General features: G+C 44.2%; 1 protein-coding gene across 1 annotated transcript in view; it reads right to left on the bottom strand.

Annotated features, from left to right (window-relative positions):
• Positions 1-4913, bottom strand: part of LOC102863584 (lysozyme-like protein 6-like) — a 6843-nt gene extending 1930 nt beyond the window's left edge. The window contains exons 1-3 of the mRNA XM_006897821.1: positions 4775-4913; positions 1955-2113; positions 1069-1147 (exon numbers count right to left, since the gene is read on the bottom strand). Of these exons, the coding sequence (XP_006897883.1) occupies positions 1069-1147; positions 1955-2113; positions 4775-4913 (377 nt within the window). The remainder of the gene's footprint in view (positions 1-1068; positions 1148-1954; positions 2114-4774) is intronic.
• Positions 4914-22057: the final 17144 nt, after the last annotated feature.

Raw genomic sequence — 22057 nt, 5'->3', positions numbered from 1 at the left:
GTTTCTCCACAACCTCGCCAGCATTTGTTGCTTGCTGTTCTGTTAAATTTTGCTATTTTGACTGGGGTGAAATGATATCTCATAGTTGTTTTGAGCACCATAGTTTTCTATTCCTAATTGTTTTCAATTAGGAGCAGAGGGCTCTTGTTGTTACTTTAATGCCTCCCATGGCTACAGTTGATGGGACCAAAAGGAAATATCTGATCCAAAAGGAACCAGTCCTATTCTCTATCCCTGTGCATCGATTGACACAGCGACTGCAACAATGACCTTGAGCATGGTGGAGATGGTGAGGATGGCACAAAATAGGGCAAAGTTTTGATCATTTGTTCATAGGGTCGTTAGGAGTTGTAGTTGGTAGCACAGAACAACTAGTTATTTCTGGGTGCCCAGAATGTTGGGCTGTAAATTTAGGGCAGCCTCTGTCTGTCTTGTGTACTGGGGAGCAGAGAAAGCTAGTCTGCCGAAAGTCTTGAGCAAATGCACTAAGAGAAGCAGACTCTGCCAGGGGAAGCTTGCTGACAATTTCTGACCCTGGGTCCCATCTTTTCTGTTCTCTGCTGCCAGCTGCACCCGTGTCTCTAGACTCAGTGAGGTACCTCGTGTTCACTGAAGAAATTTCTCTCAACTAACTCAAGTTGGTTTTTTGTGACTGCAACAGAAAGGGTTTTGCTAATACCCTACAAGGGAGAGAAGTGGCTCTCAGTTGTCCTAAGTCAGACTTCCACCTCCTACATGCTGTTCTTATTTGCCGTTGAGTCAGAACCAACTCAGAGCTGATCCTCCAGCAGGTTTTTGGAGGCATTTAATCACACAGGAGGAGACTGCCCATTTTTTTTTTTCTACCACAGGGCAGCTGGTGGATTTGAACTGCATGTCTTTGGGATTGCAGAACAGCTTCATACCACTAGGCCACCAGAGCTCCCTTCCACCTCCTAGGACCCCACCCCTTTTACTAGGCTTCTGACCGGGAACGTCCACAAACCCTTGCCTGCTGCCTCTCTGTCTGTCATATCCCCATTCTCGGCGTCTCTGCCTGTTAACTTGGTCCCAAGGTGCCCTACTTACCAGTTGTTCAAACTCCCTTCTTCGAACAAGATCTTTTTCACACATTTGATGCTTGAAAGAAGGTTAGATTCCAGGAGTTCTGGAGAAAAGCAGACAGACACTGTGAACATTGTAGAGAATGGTCTCAAAGTACCTGACACTAGAGAGGAGTCTTCCTAGATCACCAGGGTCCCCCTCCCAGGGTCCACTTAGACATCCCTCCAATGACTGCTGGTGGTCAGGACTGGAGTAGAGGTGGCAGCGGGAGGCAGATCAGTCCACTGCCAGACTCCATAACCAGGGCAGATGGTGGTTCGCCCTAAGGATGTCCGTTTCTAGGGAGAGGAGATACGCACACAGGCAGCACAGGGGACAGGGTGAGGTGATGCCTAGAGAGGCGACTGTTCAGATGAGGAAGCCAGGAGCATTAAGCAGAGTATGGAGGGAGATGGGGGACAAAGTCACGGACCCTTTAAGTGTCCTGGGTAACTGCAGAGGAGGGAGGTTTGTACTTGACCTTCAGTTAGATCATTTAGCCACATACAGGATTAATTAGTGGGTGGAGGGGAGGCTTCAAAACCACCTCACAGTCTAGCCTTCAGGACTGTGGACCTCGGGTTTGCTTCTCTGTGAAGTGGAAAGCATAGTAGTTTCCACCGCAGAGAAAGATGACAGGATGAAATGAGCTGTGCTTAGTCCACACTGAGCTCCCAATAATTGGTGGCAGCTGCTACTGGCTCTGCAGAACCTTCCTGGCCCCTCACTGAGGTTCTGCAGAATCTCCTCACGGGATGGACGTTCCCTGATTCCTTAAATAAGCCCCTGCGGGACATTCCCAGGCTGAAGAGTCCTGTGAGGAGATTCTCCTCTTCCCTTCTCTCATTCCACCCCAGGGCCCTGGTCAGACCTAAGCAGTCCACGTGGCAAAGGTTTTCCGAGTGACTCAGATGATCATTGCACCAGTAGTGGCTGTTGATCTGGAAGATGCCATAGTCGAAGCTGCCATCTGCATTTTCACTTATCTTTGATGTGTTGAACTGGCTTTCCACAAAAGCCAAGCACAGCCCTTGGATTAGAGAGAAGACCAGGATTTAGAGACAAGGAAGAAGAAAGGAGCCAGGCCCAAGAGCCTAGATGGACCTTCGTTGTTGTTGTGTACTGTTGAGTCAGAACAGACTCAGCTGGCCCTTCAGATGGTTTTCAGAGGCAGTAAATCACACAGGAGTTAACTGCTCATCTTTGTCCAGCGGAGCAGCTGGTGGACTCACACCATGAACCTTTGAGCTGAAAGCACAGTTCCTTACCACTAAGCCACCAGAACTCCTTTAGGTCACCAGAGCTCTCTCAGATGGGTCTAGAGGGCTACAAAGAAACACCAATTGGCCTCTCTTCCCATCCTTCTGTCAGTCCACTCACCTTTCATCCACCCACCAATACAACCATTCACTGACCTGTCAGTCTACCATCAAGATAGTCATTCAACCATCCATCCATCCATCCGTCTTAACTTACTGAGCACCTGTGTGCCAGGGACTGTAAAAGGCCCCATGAAGGCCATTTAGCAATGTCAAACACATATTCTACCTTCAAGGACCTACAATACAGGAAAGACAATATGTATCTAAAAAATGCAAAGCAAACTAGAAGAAGAAAGGGTTGCAAGACAATCATGCAGAAATTTTGGGTCAAGTGCAAGAAAGTAAGACATTTCTTCTGTAAGGGACAATCCAGTTTTTGCACTGACTGTTGTTGCTATCTGGAATGCTCTTCCACCAGATATGTGAAGTGACTCTCACTTCACTCAGCACTGCTCAACGTCCCCTTCCCACAGAGGCCTGTCCTTACATCTCTATCTAGAACAGTGTTGTTTGTCACAGCACTTCACTTTCTTAGTCTTCATAGTATTTATCACATTCATTTGTGTATTTGTTTCTTTCCAGTCTCCTCTCCTAGATAATGTGAGAAAGAAAGGGAACACTGGGACATAGTCCGTAGGGAGCTGCACTGCTGACCCAAAGCTGGTGCCTTTCTGGTGGTTTGGCACCACCCACTCAGCAGGAGAATGATGGGCAATCTCCTCTCATGCAAGTCACTGTTGTTGTTGTTTGGTGCCATCAAGTCTTAGACGACTCATAGCGACCCTATGAATAAACAGCCTGAGCACTGTTCGTACATAGAGTTTCCGGAGGCAAGCCATTTTGGAAGTGGATGCCGCTCCTGCTTCCAGGCTTGATGTAGTTGGGAAGCTCCAGCCAACACTGTCCACCATGGGTACCCATTACCACGATTAGCACATCACTGTCACAGGCTTGCCACGATTCCTGCGCTCACACCACCATGCTCCTTCTGGCAAGGAGAACTTCCCAAAACCCTGGGCGGAGCTAACCAGGAACAACATGCGCGCTTCCTCTCCCAGCTGCCTTTTGGCTTAAGGCCACCTCCTGGTTCAAACCCTAGGCCCAGACTGGCTAGCCTCGCTCCCGGTGACAGAGCAAACCTGCACGTAACAAACACATGCAAGTCATAGATTTTTAAAAAATATTGTTTTGCCACCCAAGTAGATATATACACACCCATGTTTACTGCGGTTTTGTTCACTATAGGAAAGAGTTGGAAACAACCCAAGTGCTCATCAACAAATGAATGGATAGAGAAGCTCTGGTATATTCACACAATGGAATACTATGCTGCATTGAAAAAACAAGAAACTCATGAAATATTATACAACATGGGTGACCCTAGAGGACATTATGCTGAGTGAAATATCTCAGTTACAAAAGGACAAATACTGCTTAGTGCCACTGTTGTAAAACGGGACTGACATTGAGGGTGGGGGGAACCTAAGAAAAGAGGGGCTAAATAATGTATACTGCATTAAAACAGATGAGGGAAAGAACTGTTTAAAAGGAATATATGATTAGGTATTATTTTTACAACAAGATTCCAGAAAAAGAAATGTATAGTAAAGTCGACTGTGGACTTGGGGGTGGGGGATTGTATAACAATGGAAGAATTTTTTTTCTTTTCAAAGAGAAAAGTGAACTGGGGGGAGGGTTGGGCAGGGAGGAAAATATACAACAATGCATGAATTAGAAAAAAATTAAATGGGAAGAATATGCTGTAAAAAAGAAAATGTATATTGAATATTACATATATTAATTAAAAAATTTTAAAAATTGTTCATTCATTCATGCATACTATCCTCCCTATCCCACCCCCAATTCCCTTGTTCTTGTTCTATGCTGTCAAGTTGGAACTGACACTTGCTGACCCTCCAGCTGGTTTTTAGAGGCAGTTTAATCACATGGGAGGAGATTCTTTATCCTTCTCCTGTGGAGCAGCTGGTGGATTAGAACAGCCTGCCTTGGAGATTGGGGTCCAGCTTCTTACCACCAGGCCACCAGAGCTCCTAATTTATAGCCATTGAGCCATCCTGAAAACCCATTAAGGATCAGCTATGAGTTGATTCTGATTAGATGGTAAGGGGTCGAATTTGTTTTTTATAAGGGAAGGAGGGAGTTTATTACATCTTCATAGATCCAAATGCCTCAAACCATTCTGGCTGTGATAAATGCTCAGGTAATAACTACTGAATGAAGGCAGGGTGTTGGGAAAGGCTTTTTGGAAGGTTTTGGAAAATTGGTGAGAGACAGAGAGAAGGGTGACCACATAGGGCATGAGCAGGAGAGAAGAGGGAAGAGGTGATCACCTGAGGGGATGAACTCACAGTCACTCACGGAGTAGCCCTGTAGCCCGTGCATGTCTTCTTTATAGAGCAGCTTCGCCAGGTCACAGCGGTGCACGATTCTGGCCTGATTTACAGTGAAGAGACAGCTGACCAAGTAGATGAGCAGTGTCCCGGCCATCCTGGGAGACGAGGCGATGCCGCTGAGGGTCCTCCGCTCTGAGGGTCTCACCGGCTTTCTGCTGGTCTACACTGAAGGCCTGAGAAACCAGGGTGGTCAAACAGCCGCACCCACTCGGGGCTCCCACCCAGCCCCTCTCTGGCTCCTTCCACTCACTGTTTTAATCATGAGGATTACGAATAGTGAAAATAATAATTTTTAAAATAATACATCGTTTATAAAGATTTTTTTTTAATTATATTTTAAACATTTCAAAAAAGAGAGAATAGTCTCTAAAACTCCCATGTCCCCACTGACTAGCTTCAATTATCGTCATCCCGACCTCCCTTTTGGCTTCTGTCCCATCACGCTTTTAATGGACACTCAGCTGTGGGTAGCATTTGGGAAGTGGGGTAGGGAGAATGGCTGGTGGAAGAGATTCATGAAAATGACCCTTCATCAGCGTTTGTGCGTGTGCATTTCAGTGTACGCTTTCAGAGGGGCTGGCATATTGGGTGCAAATCTTTCTCACGTGCTGTGTGACCTTGGTAATATATTAACCTTTCTGTTCTTCATTTTACTACCTAACAGGGCTGTCCTGATGCTCACATGAAATAATAAATGCCCAGATCTTGGTTTCTAAACTATATCCCCCACAGAAAGGAACCAGAATGCTTTGGGAAAGGGTCGAATTTCTACTCAAGCTGGAAATCAGTATCTGTATTTCCCCTTGAGACAGAACCAATTCATAGCTGACTCTCCACAGGTCTTTAAAGGCTGTAAATCACACGAGAAGAGATTGCCCATTTTTCTCCTGTAGAGGGGTCGGTGGATTCGAACCCCTACAGAGGCATGGCCCTTTCTGTGAGCAGAGCAGCTCACTGTGAACTATGCTACAAAAAAAACCCCACCGAGATTGAGAAAGATGGGATAAATAATGTATACTGTATTGAAACAGATGAGGGAGAGAACTGTTTAAAAGGGATAGATGATTAGGTGTTATTGTCATGACAGGAGTCCAGAATGAAGGCTGTATATTGGAGTGGGCTTGGCGGGAGGGATTGTACAACAATGAAAGAATTTTTCTTTTACTTTTTAAAGAGAAAAGCGAATCGGGGCTAGGGGTGAGCAGGGAGAAAAGTGCAACAATGAATGAATGTAAATCCAAAGTCTCTGTAAATTTTCATTAAAATTAAAAAAAATCCCCACCAACCCCTGTGTCTTCTAGTTGTGCCAAACACATAAAATAGTGAGGTGGTGGGGGAGCTCTGGTGGCCTAGTGGCAAGAAGCTGCACTGCAATCCCAGAGGTATGTGGTTCGAATCCACCAGATGCTCTGCAGGGGAAGGAGGGGCCATCTCCTCCTGTACCAGTGAGATCCAATTTGATGGTACACACACAGAAAATAATAAAAATTTTACAAAAAAAAATTAGTGAGGTGGTGGTGGTTGTGAGGGTCTTTGTTTGAGAACTGCCTCATAGCTGACTGTGGTGGGTTTTCAGAGACTATCGATCACAAAGAAGGCGATTGCTCATCTTTCTCCACGGAGCAGCTGCCTCTGGGCTGCTAACACAAATTGTATCACTAGGTCGCCTACCTGAGCTCCCTTTCCAAAGCCCTTAGCAACTACCAATCTACATTCTGTCTCTGTGTCTGTCTTCTTTCATTTAGCATAATGTTTTTAGGGTTCACCAGTGTTATAATATGTATTAGTATTTTATTTCTGAAAAATATTCCATTGGATGACTATACCACAATTTATTTATCCATTCATCTACTGATGAACATTTGGGATGTTTCCATTTTTTTACTTTTGTGAATAATGCTGATATCAACCTTCATGGACAAGTTTTTGTTGAAACATATGTTTGGGTTTTTCAAAAAATTATTGGTTTTGGTATAAAACCCCCCACTGCTGAATTTTACTGGCTTTAAAAAAATTATTGGTTTTCTGAAATACACATTTTAATTCCTCTTGAGTATAAACCTAAAAGTTGAATACCTGAATTACATGGTAAATCTATGTTTGACCTTATGAGGAACTAACATGCTGTCTTCTCAAATGACTTCACCATTTTACATTCCTACCAACAAGGACGAAGGTTCCAATTTCTCCAAGTCCTTGGTAACATTTGTTATTACTCTTCTTGGTACTAGCTAGTCTCAGGAATATGAAGAGGTTTCGGATGGTAGTACTTTTAGAATTGCATTTCCCTGATGGCGAGTGATGTTGAGGATCTCTTCATGTACCTATTGGCCATTAGCCATTTATGTATTTTTCTGGAGAAATGTCAATTTGGATTACTCACCTACTTTTAATTGAGTTATTAATTCTTTTATTAATGAGATGTAATCGTATGTCAGAGATGATGAGGATGGCACAGGACAGGACAGAGTTCAGATCTGTTGCTCACAGGGTCGCTGTGTGTTGTACTTAACAGCACCTAACAACAGCAATAGCTTTTTGTATATTCTAGACCTAAGTCCCTAATCGCATATATAATTTGCAAAAAAAGAGTATTCTAGTCTTTGAGTTGTCTCTTCACTTTTTTGAAGGTGCCCTTTGAAGGCAAACGTTTTGCATTTTCATGGTGTCCAATTTATCTGGCTTTGTTGCTGTTTATGCTGTTGGTGTCATCGCTAACAAACATTTGCCTAATGATTTCCAAGAGAATCTAGAACAATATGGCCATCCAAATAAGTAGTGATGGTAGCAGGTTATAATCAATGAGTAGACTAGAAAGTGCTGAGGCCGTAATAATAAAGAGTAGACACATATGAGAGTGAAGACGAGGCACTGTGCTGGAGAAGAATGACGACTGCTAAGTGTGGAGGCTCATGTTCACCGAGCTGGAAAATCGCTGCCGGGCAACCCCCGCAGTTCCAGCAGGAGTCACTGATGGATGCTAAATTGAAGTGGGAGGAAATTTGATGAGGAATTGGGGAGAACAAGATCCTAATACGTCTCCATGCAGATTGCTTATTAGTTGAATGGAGGGAAAACCCCCCATTAACTGTAAAGCAGAGAAATCAGTCGCACTTTGACCTTGTGATTGAAAACATCACTGATGCAGGACTGAGGAGTCTGTGGCTCCAGATTCCATACCCTGAGAGAGACACACAGTCTCTTACATGCAGTATTCAGGTCCAGGACCCAGGATCTGTGTCTAATCCTAAAGAGACGACAGAGATAGTCAAGCTGGGGGGAAGGGGTGTGAAATCTAGAAAATAACTGGCCCATAAGAGTTGTTGGTCATGCAAACGGTTAACAAGCTCCGCTGCTAACTGAAAGTTTGGTAACGTACGTCTACCCAGAGGTGCCTCAAAAGAAAGGCCTGGCAATCTACTTCACAAAGATCACTTGTGGAAAATTACGTGAATGTGAGTCTATTCTGACACACAGGAATTGCGATCAACTAAGTGGCAATTGGTTTGGTTGATTATTCTTTGAAGTGTCAATACCAGGGCTATTTCTGTCAGTGTGTGTGTGTGTGTGTGTGTGTGTGTGTGTGTGTGTGCTTGCACGCGCGCGTCAAGTGTCAGGTCAGCTTTTACCTGGATAAGATGGTTCCCTGAAAGCTGTGTCCTTATGGATCGGCTGTGTTGTCGGCTAACACTCAGTCCACCCAAGCCTGAGCTTGGAACCATGTTTTCCTTCTCTCCCTTTCCCTAAGGCAGCCAGACTTAGCAAATAAAATTACTGGTTACTTAGTTAAATTAAGATCCTCAGCCAGATGGATTGACACGGTGGCTTCAGCAACAGGCACAAGTGTGTCAGAGATTGTGAGGATGGCAGAGGGTAGGACAGGGTTCAGATCTGTTGTTCCCAGGGTCATTACGAGTCATTCTTGACTCTACAGCACCTACCCAGAGTTCACTGGCAACTGAAAGTAAGCAGTAAGTAATTTTTCTAGTATAAGGATGGCCATTGCAATATTTTTTCCTACAGCCTTATGACTCCCTGACCCAGGTGGCTCCCTCAGAGATGGGTGTCACTGTGCTCTGAGACTCAGGAAGTTCTACCGCCATTTGTAAAGCCCCTTCTTGGGGTCTCCATGGCAAGGACAGACCCAGGCAGTAGTCCCAGCAGGTGCACCCCACTTTCCAGACAGAGCTTACCTCTCTCCCATTCCCTTCTGACCCAAACTCCAGCTTCCTGTGAGCGTCTGTAGAACCAGATTGCTTAAGATAGGAACCCCTTCTTCCTCACAAACTATACAACAGCCCCAGCCTTCCCAAAGCTCTCCATGTTCTAAGGAAGGCAGGAATGTGAAGACATTCCATTCTGGAACCCTCTATGATGTCATTACTCCAATGTCATCGCTCCAATGCTGTAACCATGCTGTTTGACACACAGTTGAGGCTCCCGCAAGCTACAGGCAGAATTAGCAGGTGGCACTGGGGGGGGCAGGTGACCACTGTGGTGAAGACCTCCAAGTGGGCAAGGAAGAGTACTGGCTAATTTTTCTGCCCGCTTCCTTGGCCTCCTGGGAACCCACTATGGGGTTCTAATGGCAGCTGCCAGTCTAAGCCCTGCTGCCCACGCAACAGGGGCACCAATGTCCCACAAGCCTGCATGGAGCTAAGTGTAGCACCTCAACTGTCTGTGGCAGGCCTGTGTTTGTGGGGCCTGAGGCTGACAGGTTTTAGTTGTGTGGATATAGCCCATCTGAGGGGACAAAGTTCCCTGAAGACCAGAAAGAGTTCAGCAGGATCTCAGGACTTCAGTAGAGTCAACCCCTTCCAGAACTCCAATATACTTTGCCTTTCCTGCAATTCTTCAAGTCAAGCAATGCCCCGATGCAACTTCAACATACTTGAGATGGGTTTCTGTAACTTGCAGCCACAAAAGTCTCGCCTGTTACAGTCGAGATCAGGCTAACCCTCTGCAGAATGGCCAACCTGACAACCTCTGACCCAGGAAGGCCACAAAATCTCAGTACACAAGGAAATCTGGTAGACATTTCTATCAACTGCAGCAAAGAGGAGGGATGAGAGAGAATGTTCTGCTGCCAGTCTCACCTACGAGACAGAATTGCAGGGTCTGACAGAGAGCAGGAAGAGGCCCTCTAAGAGAGCAGAGCTGTCTGGACCCTCTGCCCCTCACAGGGAAGCACGGTACATTCTGGGATATGAAGCCAGTGGCTACAGGGGTGGAGGCCGAATCCTGGAGCAGTGCATTCTGGGTGACAACACTATTAAATACTGCTTGTAGCCAATAAACTACAGGTGCCCTAGATAACCCAGGATACATCATTCTCTGCAACACTGGAGCTCCAAGTAGGAGACGCTCCTTCATCCAAGACTTGTTCCCAAATAGGGTCATGTTTGAAAGGTTAGGACTTCCACTCAAATTTTGGTGGATCATTCCAATCCACAAAAGCTGTTAAAAAATACCTTGTACCTTCACAGTTTATTTCTTGAAAAGGATGGCCTTTTAAAAATGGCTGTGAGTTTCTAGAAATATGTACAGCTTGTTGTGCGTCAATAGCAAACAACTCTTTGCTGTCGAATCAGAACTGACTCAGAGCTCATTCTTCAGCAGGTTTTTAGAGGCTATAAATTTTACAGGAAGAGATTTCTCATCTTTCTCTTGAGGAACAGCAGTGGATTTGAACCCTCTGCCTTTGGGTTGGCAGCTCAACTCCTTAACCAGTAGTAGGCCACCAGGACTCCTCTATTGTAAGTCTATTCTATCTCAATAAAATGCTCTTACATATTTTTTGAAAAAAAAATACTGTTATCTGACAAAACAAAATTCTAAGGATATAAAGCAATCGAAATTCATTCACTGCAGGTGCAAATAGAAAACGGTGTGCCACCTAAGAAAACAGTGTGACAATTTCTTACAAAGCTAAACATGGTCTCAGTAATCACAGTACTAAATACCTAAGCTAATTGAAACTGTGTGTCTCATCAGTTCATGTGGGGGAGGGACTTCCCATGAATACATATAGCCATTTAATTCACAGTTGTCAAAGACTGAAAGCAACAAATGTGTACATCAGTAGATGAACTGGTAAACAAATTAGTAAATCCATACAGTGAGATAACTCCAGAGAGTCCACCTGGAGGCTTTTCTGAGGCGGCAGATCACATGGGAGGAGACTGACCATCTTGCTCCCGTAGAACTGCTGGTGGAGTTGAACTGCCTGTCTTTGAGTTGACAGCACACCTCCTCACCTCCTAGGCCACCAGAGTTCCCTTGAAATGGAAAAGTATCCAACAATTTTTAAAAAGCCGTTTACTTGACCACAAAAATGTAGGAGGGAATACCCTAAAATATGTTTTTGTGTGTCTTTTTTTTCTCCCTAATTTTAATGAAAATTTACAGACTTTGGATTTCCCATTCATTCATTGTTGCACTTTTTGCCCTGCCCAACCTCCCCCATGTTTGTGTTTCTAAGTGCTAGAAGCCAGTCTGAAAAGGATAAATACTAAACTATGCCAATTATATCACTTTCTGGAAAAAAGGAAAACCGTAGAGGCAGTAGACGATCAGTAGTTGCCAGGCGCAGCCGCAAAGGAAGCGGCAGGAGTGAGCAGGTGGAACACAGTGGGTGTTTAGGGCCGTGAACCCAGGCAGAGTGACATTCTAATGGCAGATACATGACATTAAGCGTTGGCCAAGATCCATGGAACTGGACAGCCCAGTGAACCCTAATGTAAACTATAGACTTTCTTAATAACAATATGTTTCGGTTTGTTCATCAGTTGAAGCAAATGTACCACATTAAGACAAGCTATCTAATAAGACAAGATATAACTGGAGGAGCCCTGGGGATGCAGTGGTCAAGTGCCTGGATGCTAACTAAAAGGTCAGGGCTTGGAACCTACCAGCTTCTCCTCAGGGTCTCTGGTGATCACAGGTGGCCTTGGAAGCCCTCCAGGGCAGATCTCTGTTGTTCAAGTTCACTGGCTTAGGATCAACCGAGCAGCAATGGGTTGCATTGATTTGTCAACTGTACCAAATGTTCCAATAGAATGTACCAAATGACCTAATAGAAAAGGCCTATTATATCATCGGCAGTATGGTCTTTGGGTATATTTGGGAAAGGGTGCATATGAGAACTCTGTTTTCTGCTCACTTTTTTCCCCTGTAAACCTAAACTGCTCTGAAATTAAAGACAGAAATCTTTAAAAGGGAACTCTGGTGGCCTATTGGCAAGAAGCTGCACTGCAACCCCAAAGGCACATGGTTCGAGGCCACCACTTGCTCCACAGAAGGATGGGCAATCTCCTCCCTTGCAATTACTGCTCCAGAAAACCCGCTGGAGAGTTGGCTATGGGTCGGTTCCGATTCTACGGTGCACAACATCAACAACAATCTTTGAAAATTACTATCATTATTATATAGAATCGGAATCATTGTATGAAACTCAACGGGAATAAAGAAGAATAGTGTGAAACAGTGTCTTACAACTTTGAAGGCAAATCAATATAAAAGAAAAATTTTAAAAATTACTATCGTTATACAAAATATATTTTATGAAGAGTAGGAGATGGTCTGGCATAGTAGACAATTCAACATCAAGGAGATTTCAAAGGTAGGGAGAAAAGCTCATGTCCCCCATCTTCAGGCCAACTCACTGTGTAATTTATCTATTGGCCACTAGAGGACAGCAGTGGCTTATTGTAAATATGATGTACTGGAAGCCCCTGAGTGGTTGGGTGGGTGGGTGGGTGGTGAACAGCTTACTAGCCTAAGAAGCCAAAACCCACTACCATGGAGTTGATTCTTAAGCCATTAGTGACCCTATAGGACTGAATAGAGCTGTCGCCTTGGGCTTGCTGGTCTGTAAATGTTTACAGAAGCAGACTGCCACTTCTGGGAAGTGGTGGTCAGGTTTGAACAGCTGACCGCCACTTCTGGGAAGTGGTGGTCAGGTTTGAACAGCTGACCTTCCAGTTACCAACCAAGGACTTGACTACTGCACCACCAGGGCTCCTACTGTTATGGGAGATGGGTGCTTTTGCTTAGCAGTACAGCTAGGATCTGGGCCATGGTCTCTTTAGCTTCTGGTTTCACCCGGTCAGTTCCTCAACATCACTGGAACTCCCTACAGAAGGTTCTGGGGGGATCTTCCATATTAGCCATCCATCTTGCCTGTGTTAAAATTGGACAGTTTTCTAGAAGCCTGGACAACACGTCAAGACTCCTGGGTGTCTTATCATTAAATATATCCCCTTCTAGGCAGCCTCATTAATTCCTCAGGAATGCCCTTTCCTGTTTTTCTAAGGATATTGCTCATTTTGAAAGAACAGATGGTAGCTGTTTAACCTGAAAGTTTGTTTTTCCTGAGACTGTATCTCTATGTTTTCGTGTATTGCATGTGATTTGTTCTCCCACACTAAGACATAATTGTCCAGGAACTGACTGTACATTCTTGCTTTTACCTAGGACTTTGAACCAGCTCCTTCCAGTTACACTCCCTTGTGAGAAGTTATACTCATTTGGACTCTATAGTCACAATCTATTTGGAATTTATATAATCACAAGATCTCCAGGTGACTCTTACACTTTCTCAGAACTGTACATGAGTTACTGTTGTACAAAATCCTTATAAGATACTTATTCATATATCTTTTCTTAATTTTATTTGTGTGTGTGTATGTGTACCATCAAATCAGATCTGACTGGTACAGGAGGCGATTCATATATCTTATATATAAAATATGCTGTTGTTGTAATGTGCCATTGAGTCACCTGCGACCTGTAATGAAAAGGGGTGTTTGCACAAATTGATCAGTGACTTTGCTTATGTTCTTCACAATTAATAAACACCTTTTAAAAAATTTCTGCGTGCACACCCATGTTTATTGTGGCTTTGTTCACAATAGCAAACAACCCAAATGCCCATCAACAAACTAATGGATAGAGAAGCTGTGGTATAGTCACACAATGGAATACTACAGTGCATTGAAAAACAGTGCATTGAAAAACAAGGAACTAATGAAATATTATACAAAATGATGACTCTGGAGGACATTATGCTGAGTGAAATATCTCAGTTACAAAAGGACAAATATTGCATGGTGCCACTGTTGTAAAACAGGACTGACATCGGGGCTGAGAGGAGTCTGAGAAAGAGGGAATAAATAACGTATACTGCATTGAAAAAAAATTCTGCTCTGATTATTCTCTTTCTTTTCCCCCTTCATTTTCAGTTTTTAATGAAGCTGTATTAATCATATTTTACTCCTGCATCTTCTCAATTGTTTCTTCCTTGTATTTGCCCTTTTCTTTTCCAACTGGGAGAGATTTGGCTTTAAGTTCGAGGATCTTTTTTCTGTGTTTATCCAGTTTTAGTTTAGTTGATAACCACCTTGCTGGGGTGAATGCCCACATGGACCGTTGTGCCATTAGGTTTTTTTCCTTGCTGCACCTGTTCAGTGTAGATGAATATATTTCTTCCCGTAAACCCGGACTACTTTGCCAATGTGCTGACTGTTGCAGTGCCCTCATACAACCCGAATTTCGTCATCCTTTCAGATGGGCATGGACCATGCGTTGTATTTCTGTCTCAGCTCCTTGGACATAAACTACAGGTAGGGCAGGAATGAAGCAATTCAAAGACCTGCTTTTATTACAAGGTGGTAAGCAGTATATAAGCAAAAATGTCATTTTGCAATAGTTATAGCAAACCCCAAACTGCCTGTTTGTAAAGGTCTCTCTCTCTCTCTCTCGCTCTCAACAACAAATAGTTGGTCTCATTAAGTCTTGTTAAAACCCCACCATTACGAGTAACACAAGTTCCATGAGGCAGCCTTTCCATGACAAATTCCAGGCAGAAGGAGCGAGGAGAAGAGACGAGTCAGAATCATACCGTCTACGTCACTTATATTCTTTTGCTAGAATGAGCCACATGGCCACATAGCTGCAAAGGAGACTGGGAAATGTAGCTCTGGGCCGAGCTAAAATCCGAGTCTATTAGGATAGTACAATAGAACATATCTCCAGTGATTCAAATTACATTGCAAGAAAAGAGGTCAATAGAGAACTTTGAAACTCATGTGCAGGGAGCTGGACCACAGCTGTTTAAATCCCTCCGCCCTAGGACCTGGAGTCATGTGACTCTCATTGCCTGAGGGCAGAGCTCTAGAGTCTGGTCTCAGGGCCTAACAGGGCAGACCTCTTCTTGTTTACCGTTACTGCAGGGACAATAGGCATTTTGTAGCTAAGCCCAGCATCCGCCCAGCAAGAAGTGGCAATGGTTAGAAAGCAGCGTTTGTCTACTCATTGTCAAGGGCAAACACAGACTCAGAGGCTGCTTGACGCTGTGAGAGGCATCTTCAAGTTGCTGAGTCCAAGGCCACAGAGTGCCTTTTCTCAGGAGGCAGTGAATTGGCTGATGACAGCTGCTAGCATGCGTACTAGACAGGTACACACATTGTAAATGTACAGGTACACCCAGCACCCCGATGAAGAAACAGTACGTCAGAAAATTCTAGGGGCAGGAGAGATTCCAAGTTGAAGCCCCTGAGAGGAGGCGGCTGCTGGCTAGCTCGGCTGAGACAGCGCAAGAAGCTGGCAGCCTTATGTAGACTTGGGCAGATCCAGATAGAGAGAGTCAATGCTTCTCCTTCAACAAGAACAGCAAGACGCTGACCGGTTACTGGCTCTGGCTCTCAGAGCGGCTTATGAAGAAAGAAGCAACCTTTGTCAATCAGATGGGAGGTTAGACACTGTGTAAAACATTATAAAGTCTATAAAGACAATTGTTATATACTCTTGAGTCAAAACTGATCCATAGCTGACTCTCCAGCAGGTTTTCAAGGCAGTAAGTCACACGGAAGCTGTCCCTTGTGGAGGCACTGGTGGATTCAAACCGCTTCACTTTGTGATTGCAGGGCAGGTTCTTACCACTAGGCCACCAGAGCTTCCTATAAAGAGCTAGATCAGATCATGTTTTTCCCTTTTGTATTGTGATTTTAATGGAAGTTTACCGAAAAGTGGGTTTTCCTTCATTCACTGTTGTACATTTTCCTCCCCCAGTTCACTTAAAAAAAAAAAAATTCCTTCATTATTGCATCATTTCCTCCCTCTGCCTCCCCCCTCCTAGCCTAGATCAGATCACGATCAGACAGAGCTTCAAACCAGTTCATTCTTGTTCATTCTCATGCTGAGAGCGGGCCTTTCTGTTCTTGTTAGGTGCCATCGAGTCGCCCATGACTCATAGCGGCCCTTAGGACCAACAGATCTGGATCTCACGCTGTCCTGCACCGTCCTCGTGATTTCTAAGATGCAGCAGGCTGCTGTTACAGTCATTGTGTTGATCCGTCCTGTCCGATCTTCCTCTCTTTCTCCGACCGTCCACCTCTCCCAGCATGATGCCTTTTCCCAAGGACTAGCCCCTCCTAACAACTTATCCAAAGTATGACCAAAGTTTCATCACCCTTGCCTTTCTCCCTCACATATATTAAATCAGAATCTACAATTTCAACAAGGTCACCACACACCCTGCACCCCTGTGGTGATCTCAGCAGGGAGCCAAACAGATCATTCCCAGATCTGAGGCTTCGTGAACCCTCAGGTCTCTGTCATAACGATGTGACTGTGCCAGTGTAGCGCATAAGCAGCAACATTAAAGCACGATTTGAATGATCATGTTCCAATAAAACTTTATTGACTACACGTAGATTTGACAAGTAGGCCACCGCTTGTGGATCACTGTTATGAACAATAGGGGGCGCTGGCGGCCTAGTCCACAGGGAGTTGTGCTGAAGGCTATGGCTCTCTCCTGGTTCGAATCCACAAGTTGCTCCATGGGGGGGAAAAAATGAGTAATCTCCCACGCCCTTTACAAAATCCACTGCAGGCTCCGCCATGACGGGTCATTTGACTCAACAGCAATGAGTTTAGAGTCCGAGTTATTAGCAATAGTAAATATCTCCACGAAGCCCAAATCTCCTGGTACAAAGTGATCATTCCCTTGGGACAGTGGTCCTATCCAGTTTGTGTTTTTCAACAATAAGATCCTTCTTCAAATCAAACTTTAGAACTCAAAAACAACAGATAGAAGTAGCAGTTTCATTTAGCTAGACAAATGATAGAAATTTAATGTACACATTTCCTTTTTAGAAAGTTAGTTAAGGGTTGTAGATAATCGCTGCAGTTGTTTTACCAACCTTGGCATCTGCGACATTCAAACCAAAGTCTTGCAGAACCAACAAAATATATCTGTGGAACCCTGTTGTTGTTGTTCATTGTTGTCAAGTTGAGCATGATTCACAGCAACGCTATAAAACAAGAGACCTGAAGCCTTTTTATAACTACCATAGTTTCTCCACGTTCATAGTTTCCAGAGGCATGTTGTTTAGGAAGTGGATGCCACTCCTGTTTCCAAACCTATCTTAAACTGAGAACTCCACCAAACACTGTCCACCATGGGTAAACGTTATGGCATTTGACACCCCAATGGCACAAGGTTCAGCATCACAGCCACTCCAGGTTTCCAAAGTACAGGAAATTGACAGAAGAGTGCTGTACCACTTAGAAGAAGGTTCCTCCAAAAGGAAGTAATATCTGACTTTTAATACAAAGGCCTTCTCTGAGGTCTTGACGATTCTAAATGAGAGGCTTAAATCAAAACAACCAATATAGTATGTTGTTGTTATGTGCCGTAGAGGTGCCTGAGGCCTATAATGACTCTATGTACACAAGCTCTGGACCCTGCCCTGTCCTGAGCCAGTCTCACTAATTCTGACACACCAACCCCTATTGTCCCAGTTACTATATCATTCCATCTCATCCGGGGTCTTCCTTTCCTGCGCTGTCCCTCCACCATTCCAAGCATGATGTCCTTCTCCAAAACCAGTCTCTCCTGGCCACATGCCCAAAGTGAATCAGAGCTTTAAAATCCAAGCCTCCAGGGGAGCTCTGGTGGCCTAGTGGCAAGAAGCTGTAACTATAATCCCAGAGGTGCACAGTTCGAATCCACCAGATGCTCTACCGGGGAAGGAGGGACAATCTCCTCCTGTTCCAGTCAGATCTGATTTGACGGTACACGCACACAAAAATAATAATTAAAAAAAAAATCCAAGCCTCCAAGGAGAGACTTGGTTTCACCTTCTGCAAGATAGACCTATCTGTTTTCTTGGCAGTCCATGGTTACGTTCAAGGCTATTCTTCAACATCACAACTCAAAGGCATAAATTCTTTTTCTGTCATCCTTAGTCATTGTCTGGCTATCTGAAGCATAACAAGTAATTGTGAAGACCATGGGCTGGATTAGGTGCACCTTTGTCTCCAGACTGACATAGTTACTTTTCAGCACTCTGCAGAGGTCCTTGACAGCGTATTTTCCCAATGCAATTCATCTTTTGATTTCCTGACTGCTGGTGTTAAGGATGTTGATTGTGGAGCCGAGCAAGCTGTAATTGCTAACAACCTTTATCTCTTCATCTATGTGGTGCTGCCATTTGGCCCAGTGATGAGAATTTTTGTCTTTTTTCTAAAAAAAATTTAAAAAATGTTTATCTCTTTCATTTTAAGTACTGTCGAATCAGATCCAACTGGTGCGGGAGGAGATTGCCCTTCTTCTCCAGCACAGCATCTGGTGGATTCAAACCGTGCACCTTCAGGATTGCAGACAGCTTTTTGCCACTAGGCCGCTAGCACTGCCTTCTTTATCTTATTGATGCTGAACTTCAATTCATAGTGAAGACTACAATACTCGACCTTCTGCAGCAAGCGCTTCAGGTCTTCTGCAGTTTCAGCAAGCAAGGTTGTGTCATCTGCCTATCACAGGTTATTGATGAATCTTCCCCCAGTCTTGATGCCACATTCCTCTTCATAAAGCCCTGCTTTCCCAAATGATCAGTTCTGCATGTTGTTGTTGTTGTTGTTATGTGTCGTCAAGTCGTTTGCTACTCATAGCGACCCTATGTACAATAGCCCTAAACCCTGCTCTATCCTGTGCCAATCACACTGCCTCTGACACATCCATGCCGATTACCCCAGTCACTGAATCAATCCATCTCATAGAGGGTCTTCCCCTCCTGTGCTGTTCCTCCACCCTCCCAAGCATGATGTCCCTCTCCAAGGACCTGTCCCTCCTTGCAACATGCCCCGAGTATGTCAGACGAAGCCCCAGAATCCTTGCCTCCAAGGAGCAGCCTGGTTTAATCCTCTCCAGGATGAATCTGTTTGTTTTCTTGGCAGTCCATGGTACATTCAATACTCTTCTCCAGCACCACAGCTCAAAGCATCAATTCTCCTTCTGTCCTGCCTAGTCATTGTCCAACTCTCTGATGCATAACAAGTGATTGCAAAGACCATGGCCTGTATCAGGTGCACCTTAGTCTCCAGAGAGACACCGTTGCTCTTGATCACTTTAGAGAGGTTCCTAACAGCAGACTTTCCCATCGCAATATGCTTTTTGATTTCCTGAGTGCTGGTGCCAAGAGTATTGACCGTGGAGCCGAGCAAACTGAAGCTGTGAACAATCTCAATCTCTTCGCCATCCATCCTGATGCTACCAATTGGTCCAGTGGTGAGAATCTTTGTCTTCTTGACATTGAGCCTCAGTCCATACTGAAGGCTGCAGTCCTTGACCCTCCACAGCAAGTGCATGAGGTCCTCCTCAGTTTCGGCAAGCAGGGTTGTGTCATCTGCATAATGCAGATTTGTTTAATAGATCTTCCACCAATCTTGATGTCACACTTCTCCTCACAGAGCCCAGCCTCTTGGATAATCTGCTCTGCATACAGGTTGAAAAGGTACGGAGACAGGACACATCCCTGGCATACACCCTTCCCAGTTTTGAACCATGCAGTGTTACCCTGCTCTGTTCTGACTACGGCCTCTTGATCCAAGTATAGGTTTTGCATTAGCACAATTAAATGTTCTGGGATTCCCGTTCTTCTCAAAGTCAGCCGCAATTTGTTATGATCCACACAGTCGAACGCCTTTGCATAATCAATGAAACACAGATAGACATTCTTCCGGTATTCCCTGCTTTCAGCTAAGATCCATCTAACATCAGCTACAATATCCCTAGTACCATGACCCCTTCTAAACCCAGCCTGGACTTCTGGCAATTCTCTGCTGATGTGCTGCTGTTCTAGTCGTTTTTGAATAATCTTCAGTAGAATCTTGCTTGCATTTGAAATCAATGATATTGTTCTGCCTACAGATTGAAAAGATATGAGGACAGAATGCCTCCCTGATGCACTCCTTCCCTGATTTTGAACCATGCAGTGTTTCCTTGTTCTGTTCTAAGGACTGCCTCCTGGTCCAAGTATAGTTTGTCATAAGTACAATTAAGTGTTCTGGGATTCCCATTTTCCTCAAGGCTAGCCACAATGTGCTATGATGCACACAGGAAAACACCTTTGCATAGTCTATTTAACACAGATAGACATTCTTCTGGTACTCTCTGCTTTCTGCTAAGATCCATTTGACATTGGCAATAATGTCTCTAGTGCCACAACCTCTTCCAAACCCAGCTTGTATTTCTGGTAGTTCTCTGTCAATGTACTATTGTTCCAGTCATTTCTGGATAATCTTCAGCAGGATTTTGCTAGTGTGTGATATGTATGATATTGTTAGATAATTTCCACACTCTGTTGGGTCACCTTTTTTTGGAATGGGAATAAATATGGATCTCTTCCTGTCAGTTGGCCAAGTAGTTGTCCTCCAGACTTCTCGGCACAACTTGGTGAGCATATCCAGGGCAGCATCTGTTTGTTGAAATATGTCGATTAGTATTCCATCAATTCCTAGGGCTTTATTTTTGCTAAGTCCTTCAGAGTACCCTGAACTTCCTCCTTCATTACCATTGCCTCTTGATCGTATGTTGTTTCTTGAAATTCTTCTGTGTCAGCCACTTCTTTTTGGGACAATGAGTCTGTATACTCCTTTTCTTTTAATGATTCCTAAATCATTCAATATTTTTCTCAGAGCTTCCTTAAGCATTGCAATTTGCACCTTGAATTTGTTTTTTAGTTCCTTCAGCTTAAGAAATGGCTGAGCGAGTTTGGCCCTTTTGATTTTCTGACTCCAGCTCTTTTCACATTTCATTATAATATTTTTTTTCTTTTTTTTTTTCATTATAATATTTTGCCTTGTCTTCCCAAGTTGCACTTTGAAATCTTCTATTCAGCTCCTTAGCTTCTTGATTTCTTCCCCTTTGCTTTGGCTCCTTGGCACTCTAGTGCAATATTCAGAGTCTCCCTAGTATCCTACAAAGAATAAAGCTTGAAAACCAATGTGGCAGGCTAAGATTCTGTAAAAGGAATTGCTAGAGCAAAGGGCCTGGACTTTTTAAAAGCAGTTTATGTAATATGCTACCAAATTGCCTGCAGAAAGAAGGGGGAAGAGGCAGAGACATTTTTCCAACATCCCAGGTGAGTGTGTTCATCTTCCACTCATCCAACTGGGCATGGACACTGGTTCCATTATGGTGTGCTTTCTGCTGCTCCCTTTACAATAACTAGTGGGAGCCTTTCCAAGCTTCCGTCATTGCACACACTCAACACAGTTTTCAACTCTATCAATAGTAGGACTAGTTCATTCTTGGTTCAAGAACCTTGGCATGGAAGCTTCTGGAATGAGATCAGTTGAGTTAGATTGGATTCTTTTGTGTAGGTGGCAAACAGTCGATAAAGACAGCTTAAACCACAAAGGGGCCCTTAATGGCTCACATCACCAAACACAGAAACGCCACTGTGATTGTGTTGTTACGTACTGTCCATTCTGAACCAACTCATAGCTGACCTTCTGGCGGATTTTCAGAGGCTGTAAATCAGACAGGAGGAGATTGCTCTTCTCAGAGGAGATTGTCCGTTTTTCTCCTGCAGAGCAGCTGGCAGATTCAACCCACGTGCCTTTGCGTTTTAAGCACAATTCTTTACAATTAAGCCACCAGAGCTCCCTACAGCAAAGCTCTTATGTACGGTTGGGTCACCAGTGACTTACAGCTGACCATCCAGTGGGTTTTCTGAGGCAGTAAATGACACAGGACGAGATTGCCCATCTTTCTCCTGTGGATTCTTTTTTTTTAATTTCTTTATTTTTCATTTCAACGAACATCCACAGAGATTTTGGAAATCCATTCATTCATTGTTGCACCCCTCTCCCCCCCACCCCATTTGCTCCTCTTCTTCAAACGCAAACGAAAAACTCCCTCATTGGTACGCAATCCCCCACACACATCCCCCA

The sequence above is a fragment of the Elephantulus edwardii genome, unplaced genomic scaffold (assembly GCF_000299155.1).
Source record: "Elephantulus edwardii isolate Elephantulus edwardi_28Jun2011 unplaced genomic scaffold, EleEdw1.0 scaffold00216, whole genome shotgun sequence".
Taxonomy (NCBI): Eukaryota; Metazoa; Chordata; class Mammalia; order Macroscelidea; family Macroscelididae; genus Elephantulus; species Elephantulus edwardii.
This window is presented reverse-complemented; position numbering and strand designations above follow the sequence as displayed.